The following is a 15,690-nucleotide window of genomic DNA, read 5'->3' as shown; positions in this document are numbered from 1 at the left end:
TGTCCTTTCTATTTCTTCTTGAGCTATGTGCTGAGCAGGAGGGCAAGCGCTGGGGGTTGTTAACCTCTTCCTCCTGTGTTGCTCACCTAGAAGCCAGTTGGTATGGTCTAAACTGAAGCTGGTTGAAACAATTCTCAGCTTCTCTTCTCCCCAGGATGTGGTAGGATGGGATGTTAACTACTGTCAGTGGGCGTTTTGTCTGCATATACCAGATTGATGCCTTCTCAGGGTGGGGCAGCCACAGAATCCTATGAGGGGACAGCTTGTGAGTGGGACTGAGGTCTAATCAGGCCTCAGAGACTTTGTTGGGTGGACTCTGCTCTGGAGGCATTAGATCAATATACCCCTAGGGCCTGGCAGTTGCCCATCTCTTGTGCGGATCTCAGGAACCTCCCATGAATTCCATTCATGGCACAGGGGAGCCAATCCTCCACACTCTGCTACCCATGAGTACAGCCTTCCCGAGTTAGTCCCTGAGTATATTCACACCTGCTTTGGCTGGTCATGTGAACCACTAGACTCAAAAAGGAAGTGGGTTGGGCTCCCTTTCTCTTTTCCAATGTGAATCACCATGGGTATAATCTTCTCTGTGCCTGTTTCACTCCCATTCTGCTAGGTACACCCTAGGCTGTAGTGTAGGTGCCTGCTGGGACAGTGTGACAGTCTTTGCTCTGATTTCCTGGCTCCCTAAGAAGCAGATGCAGAATGGACACTTCAAGATGGCTCTGCCTCAGGTGCCCATGGTTAGTTGGGTAGCACAGGGCACTTTTCAAACACCAGTGCACAGTGCAGCATCTGGATCAGCTAAGTTCAGGGAGCTTTTCTGAACTCAGGTGCAATGACCTGCATGGCTGTTAATTCAGAAACTGGTGAGAGGTGATGGGGGACTGCGAATAGACAAACAGACAGAAAGCCTGAGGCCAGGTGCGAATTCAATCTCTGATGGAGGATGAATAACCTAGAGCTAGCTCAGGATGTTTATGATATAGGTATAGGTTTTGTCATCAAAAAGTTATTTGTGGTCTGGAGACATAGCTCAGTTGGTAGACTGCTTGCCTCTCATGCATAAGGCCCTAGGATTGCTCACCAGCATCACACTCACACACACACACACACACACACACGTCATTTGTGAGAAAGTTTCGGCAAAGCAGACAGACTTGAAGATCACATTGACACTTGCCAGACATTAAAATATGCTGTGACCAGTGTGGCCACACTCATGATTCTGGCAAGAGGCAATGATTGGATTAGAAAATAAAAAACCTTACACATACATTTTGAATCAAATAGCTCTGATTAGGTGGAGTGCTGCTCTCTGGTGGAGAAGCAGATCTCAAGGTTATCTAGCAATCTTTATTAGATATGTGTCAAATCAGGTTAAAGACTATGCAAGCATTATTCTTTTTTTTACAGAAAAAAGAAACATCTATGGAGCTTTTCCATAGTTGCAATCCACAGGTGCAATGTGCAATGTTAGGAGCTTTGTGTAATATTCAAGAAGGTTCAATATTTAAATTACTGTTAATCAGGCAGGCTCAGAAGTGGGAAGATTGGCAGAGTAAAGATTGTCACCAAGACTGTCATTGAAGGACCCTTCTTGCCACCAAGGGTGGTCTGATGATGTTGCCTTCCCATGGTCCACAGAAGACATAGTAGATGATGGAACAGCTTCTACAATATTAAGGAAAATTATTAGCCTTTGTTATATTATCCCAGAGAGCAAATAACTCCTCAACCAAAGATCTGGAGCCAACACCCACCAGATTCTCCAGATCTCAGACACTGCCCCAGCTCAGGAGGAGACTCCTGTGTGTCCCTCCTCTCACTGCACTGCTGTGCTACCTACAGTGGCCTCCTCTACTTAGCAGCCCTCATTCCAGCACTACTGTGGAATGGACAGTGTTCAAGGCTAAGGAAGGGCATCATTTCTGTGGAGAGATATCAGTGGCCAGGGGCTTGGGTGAAACTCGCGGGACACCTGTCCCAAGGCCCTACCAGACTGAGACAGCGCCACCCAAAGGCCAGAGGACAGCCTATTCCTCACCTTTCATGGTGTCTGTTGATTTCCTATAGAACTTGATGGCCATGAAGATGATGATGACTGACGACTACAATTAAGACAATGATGATCCCTAAGCTGGTCACTGTAACAGATGAGGCATGTGGAGATCCGCTGGTAACTGGGACTGTTGATGTTGGTGCTAAAACAAACAAAAGAGCAAAATCCCTGTCAACCTTAAGAATATCCATTCTTCAGCAGCTGTTTTCCCCATACAGTGCTTTCGACTCATATTTACTGATTCATTATGGGACAACTATTCTACCAGGTCCTGGGGGGGGGGTACAGAGATGAACAGAGGTTGTGCCATGTCCTTATGGAGCTCACATTACTACTGAAGGGGACAGCAAATGTCCATCAAGTTGTTGAAGGTTAATTGTAACAAAGGAAGAAGAGAAGGCCTGGAAGTTTGCAGAAATGTTTATAGACCTGTGAACTAGTTAGCAGGCCATTAATGAGTAGATCATTGTTTAATGGACAATGAGGGCTCCTGCACAGAGGAGGAGACCTTGGGAGGTGAGATGAGAAAGGAGGCTGGTGACAAATCCACATGGAGATCACTGACTGTCCAGTGAGGAAGCCCATCAAGAAATCAGTCACTCATTCATTACATGCACATGCTAACACCCCACAGGAAAGTCATCAGACTTTCAAAGGGAACTCCCACAGGCTTCCCACCCTGCATTCCCACCTACTTGGCATTTCCTTCCAGTGCTTTAAGAGTTCTCTGAGCCAGTGATTGCAATCTCCCATGGAGACCTTCCTTAAACGTTCTATCATTTCTTTGTCATTCTCCCACTTCTCCTTGATCCCTCTGGCTCTAGGATTAATCACTGTCCACTCCATGTGCATCACATTAAAGCAGAGATATGGCTGTCCATCAATGCTGAAATTCCAGAATGAACCAAGGTCATTGTTTCCTTCAAGCTGACAAGACATCTTGGCCTGCAGGGTGAGATGACCTGCAATACACAACAAAACCATCATCTCCCACTCTTGATAGATCCATCACCTCCCAATAAGTTGAGCATTTCTCTGCACATTTAGAGGCCTGTATTCTTTTCTCCCAGATTTGCCCTTTCTTGCACATTAAGTCCTGCATCCCTCTAAGGCTGGGCCAATGTCCAGCTCTTTTACACAAATACATCCAGAGCCTCCTCCACATGTGCACTCCACCCCTTCCTCTCTCCTGCTCTCTCTGTTCACCCCATTCCATTACTTACCCCTGGCCATCTTTTTTTCCAAGTCCATGTCAAGCAGGATCATCCTGAGATCTTGCCCCAGTTCTTTCAGCATTTCGTTCAATTGTGTCCATGTTTTGGTGGCATTCACCTCCCTTCCCAGGTGACCCAAAGGTTTGATCTTGTTGCTCTCACTGTCATACTGAAGGAAAGCGGTCTTATCCACTGAGCCCTGCACTTCACACCAGGACTCTCCAGGTCTGGACTGAGATTTGACAGTGAAGTCGAGGCAAAGAGAGTGGGTACCTGTGAGAGAAACATGGAAGTGAGGTCCAGGACAGGGAGAAGAGGACCATTAGTTCCCATCCTTCTGTGACTCCCAGACTCCCTCTGAAGGGCCAGGCTGGCAGAGGGAGGACTCTTCATCCTAGACCTTCTCAATATTCTAGATCTTTATTTTGGTGTCACGTCTAACTGAGGTGGTAGAATGCTCACATGCCATCAGGGACCCCTCACAGGCACAGTGTTACTAGGAGGATTCATCTGATAAGAACTTTTAGTGACTTCTACCAAGTTCTGGGTTAAAAAATACAGGATGGTATCAGTCCTCCTTTAACTTAAAACTTAGCTGAACATACAGTATTTCCAATAGAGTAGAAAAGGAGGCATCAGGGATCACAGGTCAATTCATCATGGTCTTGGTGTTCAGGCAGGTCATATGGAGTAGATGCAGGAACATGGCAGCAGAGGGGAGCTGCCACACAGGAGCACAGAACCTAGTCTGGTGTCCTAGGCTGGGGCCCTATGAGCTGATTATCAGATTCCAGGGAACCTTTCCAGCCAAACCACACCCTTTCCCCATTCTTCAGAAGAGATCTCCACTTATCTGTGACCAGCATGGAGCCCCAATCTCTCTTCCCTGTTCCCAACTAATTCTTGCTAACACTCATGACCCAGAGTCTTCCAAGCTTCTACTAGCAGTGGTAGTATCAAAGAAGATACCTAGCAAAATATACTGCAGACATTCTGTTAAGAATAAGTCATAGAGAAACAGGCAAAAAATATAGGCACAACTCTTCATCAAGTCAGCTTAGGAACCAAATTCTTCAAGAAAACTTCTGAAGCACAAGAAGTAATGTCATGAATCAATAAATGGGATGGTATCAAACTAAAAAGCTTCTTCTCAACAAGGGAAACAGTCAAGAATGTGAACAGAGAGCCTACAGAATGTGAGAAAATCTTGCCACCTGCACCTCAGCTAGAGCATTAATCTCCAGGATATACAAAGAGCTCAAAAAACTTAATGCCAAAAACCGAAATGACTTAATCAATAAATGGGCAAAGGACCTGAACAGACATTTTATAGAAGAAGAAATACAAATAGTCAAAAACTATATGAAAAAATGTCCAACATCTCTAGCAATTGGAGAAATGCAAATTAAAACTGCACTGAAATTCCATTTCACTCCATTCAGAATGGCAATTATCAAGAATACAAGCAACAAGGTTGGGGTTATAGCTCAGCGGCAGATCCTCAGCACCATATAAAAATAAAGGAAATAAATAAAGTAAAGATATTGTATCCATATTAAAAAACAGAATACAAATAACAATAAATTTTGGCAAGGATATGGGGGAAAAGTTTGACTTATTCATTACTGGAGGGTCTTCAAATTGGTGCAACCACTCTGGAAAGCATTATGGAGATTCCTCAACACATATGGAATGGAACCATCAATTGATTCAGTTATTCCACCCCTTGATATGTATCTGAAGAACTCAAAGTCATCATTTACAGTAATGTAGCCACATCAGTGTTTATAGCAGCTTAATTCACAATTGCAAAGCAATAAAACCAAACTAGGTGCAAATCAACAGATAAATCGATAACAAAAATGTGGTATATATACACAATGGAATATTTGACTTTGACTTTTTTTCAATATACTTGAGTGTGTCTGAAATGTGTCTGCTTTGTAGCAGCCAAACCTGTTCACAAATCTGTTGAACCTGTAGCTCCCTCATTTCTTCTCTCCTGCTAAGTTTGTTTCCTGGCAGTGATACCAGAGGTAAGATCTTACCTGAGATGAGACCCGACCAGACCACCATTGTGTTGTGGGCTCTGTGATCTTGCAGAAGTGCTTCTTAAACATAATTTTCCCCCATCTCTCACTTTTTGGTGCTGGGGATTGAACCCAGGGCCTTAGTGCATGTGAGGCAAGCACTCTACCAACTGAGCTATATCCCAAGCCCAATTCTCACGTCCTGTTCCCCACACTTTTCTCCTTCCCTCACAAACATGCTACTCCCCCTTCCACTGGAGTCTGGATTTGGGTCTCTGGCCTTAGTATGAGGAAGAGGCCTCCTGGGAATAGGATTGTTCAGGGGTGCAGGGCAAACTCTTGGAGGAGCAGAAACTGGCTCAGCCCCATTGGGCATGGAGTCCTCCCTCAGAAAAACACATCTATGGTACTGCCTGGCCACTGCCACATTAGTCATTGTAGGATGGGATTCCTTCTTAGTCCAGTTCAGGGCTGGACTGATTATCAATGACCCAACTGAAATCAGACCCAATGAAATAGCTGAACAGCCCTACTTTACAAAGTAAAGAGATTGATTTGGTTTATGGTTCTGGAAGGTTGAAGTTCAAACTGTCTGTGCAGGTTGTGCGACAAGAACTGTCCCTTGTGTTGCCTCATGGCAATGGCAAGCGGGTGAGAGGAGCAAGATTACAGTTGGAGCCAGACAGGCAGGGTGGGGGGCCAGACAGTTCCTTCTACAATCCCACCTGGAGAGCGAGCTTCCGAGGGTGACCCCCAAGACCTGAGGCCCCCCACTAGAACCACTCCTCTAAGGCTCCACAGCACCTCCCAATAGCACCAAGCCTCCAATCACCTGGACTAGAGGGCACTCAGTTAATCCATATCCAGACCAGAGCACCTGCCTCAGTGATAGCAAATTCTTTTTATCCTGGGTACCTTGACTAAAGACTTAGGGGTTATATGGTAGTGATGCCAAAGTTAGTATTAAAAAATCCTATATTAACTTCATCTCTTTCCTACTTTTTTTGGATTAGAAATAAAATATTGATTATTTTACTATCTCTCATTTCTTACTGAATATTTACTAAGGCCCCTTCCTCTTTAGCCTGGATTATTGCTCTCCTGTACTATTTGGTCTTTCCAGGTTCAACCTTCTTCAGAATTTCCTGTTGAAAGAAGCCAGAGTGATCCTTGTAACCTAAGGCACTCATGTTCCTTTCTGCTCCAATTGTACCCCTTTTCTGTCAGTGCAACTAAAGTCACTGCAGAAGCCTAGTGTTCCAGATGTCTCAAGTCTTAATCCATCTGAGGTGGAGGCCTTTCCTCCTGTTTTCTGGAGAACTGGATGTCTCCCTCCACTCTTTGAATTCTGTGACAGTGCTGGGCCCATGTTATTCTGGTTGCCTTTGGCTCCAATTCCCAGCTTCCACCGAATGCTCGCTTTTCCCATGCTTCACTGTCCTCGCCTCTGAATTCTCCTTTATCCAAAACCCCAAATGGAACACTGGACATCGTTTATATTTTCAACATTGTCTCCTAGCCACTGTAGACCTCACTAAGAGATAATATGTAGCCATCCTGAAGATACACACACACAGCACAAACCATAAACCATATTCATTTGGCATGGAAATCTCCTACATTCCCATAAATGAGAGAAAAAAATTAAATCAGAATCTGATCACTTCTCACTCCCACCCCTGCACCCACCCTAGGTCAGCCCCCAACTTTCACCTGCTGCTTGTTACTACAGCAGCCTCCTAGGTGGTCCCCCACTTAAATGGCCCATGACCTTTATTTTTAAAAGCATTCAGGGGGAGGTTTGATAGAGATGTCTGTATACCATCTGATGTTCACAGACAATAAAACTGGCCCCTGGGCAGTATTAAATCCAGTGGATTCTTGGGCATGTTCACACAGTTGAGCCATCTAATTCCAGAATATTTTATCATTCCAAGAAACTATGCTTTAATAGCCACATCTATAACAGGTCTCACATCTTCCCCCCTCCCCTGCAGCCCCTGACATCCAGTAATCTGCTTTCTGTGTCTATTCTAGACATTTCATACAAATGGAACGATTCAATAAGTTGCTTTATATGACTGATTTCCATCACTTCATGTAATATTTTCAAGGTTCATCTATGATACAGCATGTATGACTACTTCATACCTTTTTGTTGCAAATAATGATCCATCATGTGGATATACCATATTTTGATTTTACATTCATTAGTTCATGACATTTGTATTATTTCTACTTTTTGGCTATTCTGAATGCTGCTGTTGTGAACATTTGTATACAGTTTGTGTGGACATATTTTTACTTCTCTTGACTATATATTTAGGAATGGAGTTCTTGGGTCACTGTTAACTCTCTGATGATATTTGGGGGGATTTCCCAACTGTTTTTTAAAAGTGGCTGCATTATTTTACATTACCACCAGCAAAGTACGTGGGTTCTGATTTATATCTTATATTGTCTATTGTATTCATGATTACAGCCATCCAGGTGAATGTGAAGTGGTATTTTATTGTGATTTTGATTTGTAGTTTTCAAATACTAATGATATTAAACATCTTTTCATGTGATTACTGATGGTTAATGTATTCTCTTTGGAGAAATGTCTATTTAGATCTTTTGCTTATTTTAAGTTGGGCAATTTATCTTCTTGTTGACTTTTAAAAGAGTTCATGTATATTCTGGATATTATTTCCTCATTAGATCTATGATTTACAAATATTTCTAAAATTCTGTGTGTTGATTATATTGATTATTTACTTTTTTCTTTTCTTTTCTTTTTTTGTACCAAGGAAAAAAAACCCAGGGGTGCTTAATCACTGAGTAACACCTTCAGCCTTTTTGATTTTATTTTTTTTCTTAAATTTTTAAATATATATTTTTAGTTGTACGTGGACACTATTTATTTATTTGTTTGTTTGTTTATTTATTTATTTATATGTAGTGCTGAGGATTGAACCCAGAACCTCACACATCTGAGGCAAGTGCTCTACCACTGAGCCACAATCCCAGACCCCTTTTATATTTTATCTAGAGACAGGGTCTCGCTGAGTCGCTTAGGGCCTTGCTAAGTTGCTGAGGCTGGTTTTGAACTCATGATACTCCTGCCTCAGCCTCCAAAGCCATTGGGATTCCTGGTGTATGCCACTGCACCCAGTTTATTTTCTTTCTGGATGGTACAGTATGCAGCACAAAGGTTTTTAATTTTTATTAAATCCAGTTTATTTTTTCTTTTCCTGTTTGTTATTTTGGTATGATCTGTTAGAAGAAGTCATCTAAATTAATGTGAGAGTTGCTCCTGTATTTTCTTCTAAGCATTCACAGTTTTATTTTATACATTTAGGTTGATGACTCATTTTGTGTTCCTTTTTTGTATGTGGTGTAATGAAGGGTCTAACTTTGCACTTTTGCACAAATATATCCAGGTGTTAAAATTGTTTCAAAATTGTTGAAAAGATTATTTTTCCTCATTGAATTGTTCTGCACCTGTGCCCCAAACAAACCTAATGTAAGCATTTGTTTCTGGGTTTCTAGTTCTATTTCATTCATGTCTATGTCTATCTATATGCAATACAACACTGTGAAGGAAATTAAGCCAGGCACAGAAAGACAAGTACCATATGATCTCTCTTGCAGGTGGAATCCAAAAATGTTGATCCTAAATGTTGAAATCGAACGGTGGTTAGCAGAAGCTGTGGGAAAAGAGGGTTGGGGAAAGCTTGACTGATGGTCCTAGGAGTAAGAAGTTCTGGTGTGCTATGGCACAGTGGGGTGAGTATAGACAACAACAAAAGTCCTGTGGAACTCAAGTAGCAAAAAGAAAGGATTTTGAGTTTTCACCATAAAGAAATGATAAATGCTTGCAGCTACATTTAACAGGATTTAAACCTCACACAGTACCAAAACCTCTCTCCCTTAATATATGAATTTTTTATGCTAATATGTAGCCATTAAAAATAAAATAACAAAAAAACCTGCCAAGAAGGGCACCAGCATTGTGTAAAAGGTCACTGATGTGACTGCTAAAGGTTGAGGTGCATGATGGGTGAGAGAATTCCAGGACTGGGCTCAGAGTGAGTAATGGGGAAGAAAAACTCTGATACCATGGAACCCAAATGGAGGCAGAAAGAAAGAGTGTGTATATGATTAGAGAGCAGAAAGACAGCCAGGGGCCTGACCCTCAGGAAGCTAAGCCCTGGGGCTGAGAGATCACAGGGAATTTCATGGCAAAGCACCTGGGCAGGCAACCAGATTCTGCCTGATTTCAGGAAGGAAACCACATCCAAGCATGGGATGATCAGGAGGTTGAAAGCTGACACCCAACTAAAGTCTGGTTGTTGGCTCAGTTTCCAGACCCCAGCCATGTCTCAGAGCCTGAAATTAGTCCTAGGAGGAAGAGGTCAGGCTCCTATCAGGAGGGTCCCTTCAAGCCCAGAGCCAGTTCAATGTCTCCTTTCAGCCTGCCCCACAGCATCCGCCCATTCACTTGGGTCTGTGTGCATAGAGAAACAGAAAACATGCAGACATTCATCCTGGAGACAGTGTGAGCTGACCCCATGTCCAGGCATCTGAAGCACCACCATGGCCCCCTGGTACTGACAAGGTACATGTGGGGCCAGGAAAGAATGGATCTGTCCCAGGTCCTACTCATAGGGGTCTGGGGCCACAGACCCACTCAATGGTTATTTCAAATTCTCTGAATTTGTAACTGGAATGAATCATCCATGGGCTTAGTGAGTCACTTGTGAGGTCAGGGCTTCCCCCTGTAGGGAAGGTTAAGTACAATCTTCTGACAATGCCTTGCCCAGGCAGTTTGTTTAAAATAGTATCTCCACTTGTATTATTCTTCCCTTACCCCTCACTTCCTCTTGTATGTAATTCTGTATAACCCTGAAGTGATTTACAGTAGAGGGGGTAGAGAGAGAAGAGGGGAGGGGAGGGGAGGGGAGGGGGGATAGTAGAGGATAGGATAGACAGCAGAATACATCAGACACTAGAATGGCAATATGTAAATCAATGGAAGTATACCTGATGTGATTCAGCAATCTGTATACGGGGTAAAAATGGGAGTTCATAACCCACTTGAACCAAACTGTGAAAAATGATATATCAAGAACTATGTAATGTTTTGAACGACCAACAATAAAAAAAGAAAAAAATAAAATAGTATCTCATCCTGGAGGACACATATTTGTCCTCTATTTAGTGCAACATCTCACCCTCAGCTCTCACCTGTGACTTCAGAAAGGAGCCTACTGCCCAATGAATCAAAGAATCCACTAAATAGCAAATGGTGTGGTTTGGGGGACAGTCAACCCCAATCTACAGGAACCCCTCCTAAAAGCCAGTCCAACCTGAAGCCACAGGAACATAGGACCTGCTTCTTACTATGAAATATGCATCTGCAGAACTCTTTGGGGAAGACAACCTGGGGATGGGCACCAACACTGGAGGCACTCTAATCTAGGGTCAGATGACTAGGACAGTGGGCAAATCCAGTGCCCCATTCATTTTCATGTTGTCTTCAGTTGCTCTCACAGTAAACAGAATTGAGTACTTGATATAGAGACAGGATAGTATAGTGTGTCCTGCAGAGTTGAAAGTGCTTACTGTCTGCCTTTACTGTCTGCAACTTGTGCCTACTTTATACCATTATATGATGCTGGATCCCCAAGAGATAGACTAGATGGGCTTAGGATCCAAGGTCAGGAGTGTATAGATGCCCCCACAAAAGAAACATATAGATGCACCTTTGCTGTTAGACAGACAGATGAGGATGGTGGGAACATGATGTCAAGAGAATAATTCTATAAAACATCCCACTGTGCTGACCCCCATATGCTTTCTTTGCTAAAAAGCAATTTATCTCTCTCTACTGGACAGGATATGTCACATTCCTCAGCAAACTACCTGTTAACTGCAAGAAAATGCAGGCAGGAAGTAACATTGATAAGAGAAACTCAAGTTACTTAGCAGGGAGACATTTGTGACCTTTCACAGACCAAATTCTGGAAGATAAGGATAATTCCTCCTAACCATAAAACCTGCAAAAATGATTAAGAATGCAGATAGAACCAGTCAGTATGGGCCAAGGTGACAGAGTTGCCATGGCAAAGCAGACTTGAAATTCTGATGTCACCTGCTGTCAGTCAAAAGCCAAGAGGAGGGCCTGGGTGGGACTCTCTGGAGACTTTCCTGGGATCCCCAATAAAACTGGAGCACAGGAGAGGCAGGTTGTCTCTCTCCTCTCTGAGAGAACCCACTCTCTCCCTTGAGAGTGTTGCCCTTCCCTTTTCCTATCCCTTCAATGAACTCATTCCTGTTACTCTGAGCAACAAGTCTGAAATCTGAGTTGATCAAAGAATCGGGGTTTAAACAGAGGGTCTTTGCCCTGTTTCAGTTTCTTAGAAGACCCCAGCTCTATAAATTACCAGGGCCATATTTGGAGAAATGGGGCCCCCTCCTCTTGTGTTACGATCTGTGGGTGAGGTGGGGATGTTTGCTGGTTGTGTCCTCAGGCAGAGGCATATGGTGCCAATGGTCCTGGTGGAGGAGGTGAGGGTCCCTAGGTGGATGGGAAGGTAGGGAGGCCCTGGGTGGGTTTGGTTAGATGAGAAAAGCAGTGAAGGGAAGTGAGCTGGGTTGTTGCTCAATGAATCACAGAAAAATGGGTGGATGCGGCTAGTGAGGCTCTGTGGGTGCATTTCCTGAGATCCCCAGGCAAAGTGTGGTGGGAAGTTCAAGGGTCAGCAGCCTTGGGATGCTGAAGGGTTTGCAGGGGGTGAGAGTCTGTAGGGCAGAGCTGAGTCTGGGGGTGTCTGTTGTCATGAACCTGGGGGATCTTGCCCCTGTGCACCTGGTCCTGGTGGCTGTGGCTGTGGCTGTGGCACTGATTTGGGAAGGCAGCTGTGGGGCTGGGGACATCACCAGTTTTGTCAACTTGTGGTCTCCTTCCCTATTGTCCTTCCCATCTACTGTGGTTACTGTTTTCTTTCTTGCTCCTCTCAAGGGCCTGAGGATGAGAACGAGACAAGAAGACTTGGACCAGGCAGGACTGAGTTCACTGGGGGTGGAGGAGGGTGGGTGAGGGGTGTGGTGGTGGTGGTGATGGTGGAGGGGCCTGAAGAGGGGACCCAGGCTCAGTCTTGAGATCAGGTGTCTGTAGGTGACACTCTGTCCCATGACCCCTTCGCCACCCCTTAAGTTGTGTCCTGGGAACTCACCGGTTGGCGCCGCCCAGAAACAGTTGGGTCCCAGAAGCAGAGCCAGGGTGACAGAAAAGAGCCCGATGAGGGTGTCCAGAGCCATATCTGGACTAGACAGAGCGCGAGAGGGTGGCAATGTGTGCAGCGGCTTCTTAAAAGATTCTGCTGGGGCCTGGCGGGGGAGGGGTGGCGGCGGGGGGGGGGCGGGCTTGTTGTACTGCAGCATAAATTAGTAAATGGAAAGTTTTTGGCGGGAGCTGAAAACTTCTCTTTTTAGGTCGTGAGTTGGAAGACCAGAGGAACTTCTGTGTTTTGATGAGAGCCTTGTGGAGGGCGGGACCTCCTTAAGCCTCCACTGGTTAAGGAATTTCAGAATTTTCACTTCAAGGACTGAGGCCGCTTTCCCTTGGTTTCTCCATCAGCGGTTTTTAGCCTCCGCCCTTTTCTTTTCCATAAAAATGGTCTTATCCAAGACATATTTTGCAAGTCTTTTTTTTCCCAGTCGAGTTTTGCTTTTCTTCTTCTCAAGGTGTTTTAACAAGCACAGCAGTTTTGTGCCTAGTGGCAATGTCCGGTCAGGTAACCTTTGCTGCACCCGGGGGAGGGGGTGAGGCTCTGGACTTGGTAACCTGGACCTGGGGGGCTGGGGCGGAGAAGGGGGCCCAGCTTAGTCAGGTCCTGCGCACTGGGCGCTGCGCGGTCTGCTACCAGGGACTCCTTCAAGCTTCCAGTCTGGGATATGCTCCTGTCCTAATCCCACAATAAGGTTGTTTGATTTCGGACACTGTAGAATCAGGGGAGTTGATGACTAGTCAGTGGACAGGCAAACTCAGAATAGGTTATGGGAACAGTGTCCTCGCTAGGAAAAAGAGAGCTCTGTTGATGTATTAATGCTTATTTTTATACTTTTTTTTTTTTTTTGGTGGTGGTGCTGGGGATTGAACCCAGGGCCTTAATATATGCTAGGCAGGGTTATATCCCCAGTCCTTGATGCTTGTTTTTTTTAAATTTTTAAAATTTGCTATAATTAGTTATATATGACAGTACAATGATTTTGATATATCATACATTTGAATCAGATGGGATATAATTTCTCATTTTTCTGAGTGTACAGGTTGCAGAATCATATTGGTCATGCAGTCACATATATACACACAGTAGATGCTTGTTTTTAAAGCAAGCATGAGCCCACATAGTTCCTCTGCGGTGGCTAGGATCCCCCTGGGTGGCTGCAGCGCTGTAGGGAGGGGCAGGGCGAGCCTGGGGGAGCACAGGCCTGCCTGCAGCCGCTTTGGCTGCTGCTGCCACTGGCTGGCTGTTGCTGCCACCTCAGTGGGAGAATGATCTGGGCTGTAGAGGGTGGTCCAGGCTAGCAGCCACAAGCCAGTTCTGCAGCTTCTGAGTGGAGTCAAGCAAAAGTCGCCAGCCCTGGAAGGGCGAGAGGGAGCAGCTGCTAATGTCAGAAATACACTTGGGGAGGGGGCTGGGATTGTGGTAGGCCCCCCCGCCCCCCCCCAGCCCCCCCCCCGCGCCCCCCCCAGCCCCCAGTGTATTTCTGACATCAGCAGCTGCTCCCTCTGGCTGCCTCTCACATGGTAGACCCTGGGTTCCATCCTCAGCACCACATACAAAACATAAACAAGTGGAATAAAGGTGTTATGACCAACTACAACTAAAACAAATTAAAAAAAAAAAACACACTTTCGGGAAATAACCTCTAAATCTTGGTTGAATTTTTAAATTTTCCTCTGTGGATCAACAATAGTTGTGTTTTTTTTTTTTTCAATGCTCTCAGCTATTTAGTATTTTGTTGGGAGAACAGGGTGACACACAGCCCAATATTCTTCATAATGATCCTCATGCTAGGCATCCAGATGATAATGGACAGACTCATCTGCAAGGACAAGTGAACTTCAATGCAGATTCTAGCCAACATAAAGATGAGAACACAGACATCGCTGAAAACCTCCTTCAGAAAGTTAAAATTCTTTGTTGGGTTTTGACAGGCCCTCAGAATCTAGAGATAAGGCCAAACCTGTCAAAGCTACATGGGCTCAATGTTGTAATAAAATGTTGTTTATGAATTCAGAAGAAAATAAAGACTTTCCTACTGTGGGATTAAAAACCAAAGGAGGCAGAGATCAACTCTACTGGAAAACAATTAAAGCTTTTCAGTATGTTCATGACCATTATTTAGAAGATGCTGATTGGTTTCTGAAAGCAGATGATGATACATATGTCATACTAGACAAGTTGAGATGGCTGCTTTCCAATTATGACCCTGAAGAACCTATTTACTTTGGGAGAAGATTTAAGCCCTATGTAAAGCAGGGTTACATGAGTGAGTCTTCTAGGTATAAAATCATATCTTCAGCAAATAGTGCTAATTTAAATTCTTCTTTTCCTATCCATATCCCTTTGATTTCTTTCGTCTAATTGCTCTGGCCAGTGTTTCAAGAACTATGTTGAATAGAAGTGGTGAAAGAGGACATCCTGTCTTGTTCCAGATTTTAGAGAAATGCCTTCAATTTTTCTCTGTTTAGAATGATATTGGTCTGAGGCTTAGGGTAGATAGCCTTCACAATGTTAAGATATGTTCCTGTTATCCCTAGTTTTTCTAGTGTTTTGAACACAAAGGGGTGCTGTATTTTGTCAAATGTTTTTTTCTGCATCTATTGAGATGATCATATGGTTCTTATCTTTAAGTCTAGTGATGTGATGAATTACATTTATTGATTTCCTTATGTTGAACCAACCTTGCATCCCTGGGATGAATCCCACTTGATCATGGTGCACGATCTTTTTGATATGTTTTTCTGTCTGATTTGCCAGAATTTTACTGAGCATTTTTTGTATCTATGTTCATTAAAGATATTTTTCTGAAGTTTTCTTTCTTTGATGTGTCTTTGCCTGGTTTTGGGATCAGGATGATATTGGCTTCATAGAATGAGTTTAGAATTACTGCCTCTTTTTCTATTTCCTGAAATAAATTGAAGAGTATTGGTATTAGTTCCTCTTTAAAGGTCTTGTAGAACTCGGCTGTGTATTCATCCGGTCCTGGTCTTCTCTTGGTTGGTAAGCTTTTGGTGGCTTCCTCTATTTCCTCACTTGATATTGGTCTGTTTAAATTGTGTGTATCTTCCTGACTCAATCTGGGCAAATTGTATGACTTAAGAAAT

General features: G+C 43.9%; 1 protein-coding gene, 1 long non-coding RNA gene and 1 pseudogene across 2 annotated transcripts in view; 2 read left to right on the top strand and 1 right to left on the bottom strand.

The window, feature by feature from the left end:
• Nucleotides 1–2,275, top strand: part of LOC144256690 (uncharacterized) — a 145,268-nt gene extending 142,993 nt beyond the window's left edge. Inside the window, exon 3 of the long non-coding RNA XR_013344199.1 lies at nt 2,077–2,275. This is a non-coding gene — a long non-coding RNA (uncharacterized LOC144256690). The remainder of the gene's footprint in view (nt 1–2,076) is intronic.
• A 32-nt stretch (nt 2,276–2,307) lies between these two features.
• On the bottom strand, nt 2,308–12,614 carry LOC144256655 (retinoic acid early transcript 1E-like). Its single transcript, XM_077802021.1, has 4 exons — nt 12,530–12,614; nt 3,286–3,549; nt 2,758–3,024; nt 2,308–2,333 (listed from the first exon to the last, which is right to left on the bottom strand). Exons 1-4 carry the CDS (start codon nt 12,612–12,614, stop codon nt 2,308–2,310), a joined length of 642 nt encoding a protein of 213 aa, XP_077658147.1.
• Nucleotides 12,615–14,209: 1,595 nt separating this feature from the next.
• LOC144256654 (glycoprotein-N-acetylgalactosamine 3-beta-galactosyltransferase 1 pseudogene) lies at nt 14,210–15,059 on the top strand (annotated as a pseudogene).
• Nucleotides 15,060–15,690: the final 631 nt, after the last annotated feature.

Source organism: Urocitellus parryii, chromosome 8 (genome assembly GCF_045843805.1).
Source record: "Urocitellus parryii isolate mUroPar1 chromosome 8, mUroPar1.hap1, whole genome shotgun sequence".
NCBI classification, from domain to species: Eukaryota; Metazoa; Chordata; class Mammalia; order Rodentia; family Sciuridae; genus Urocitellus; species Urocitellus parryii.
Note: the sequence above shows the minus strand (reverse complement) of the source record. Positions and strands in the feature narration are given on the sequence as shown.

Coding starts and splice junctions, on each gene's coding strand:
- LOC144256655 (XM_077802021.1), bottom strand. CDS start 12,614: ATGGCTCTGGACACCCTCATCGGGCTCTTTTCTGTCACCCTGGCTCTG. Junction 3,550..12,529: donor TTTCTGGGCGGCGCCAACCG/GTGAGTTCCCAG, acceptor TTTCTCTCACAG/GTACCCACTCTCTTTGCCTC. Junction 2,334..2,757: donor GCACTGGAAGGAAATGCCAA/GTAGGTGGGAAT, acceptor CCCCCCCCCCAG/GACCTGGTAGAATAGTTGTC.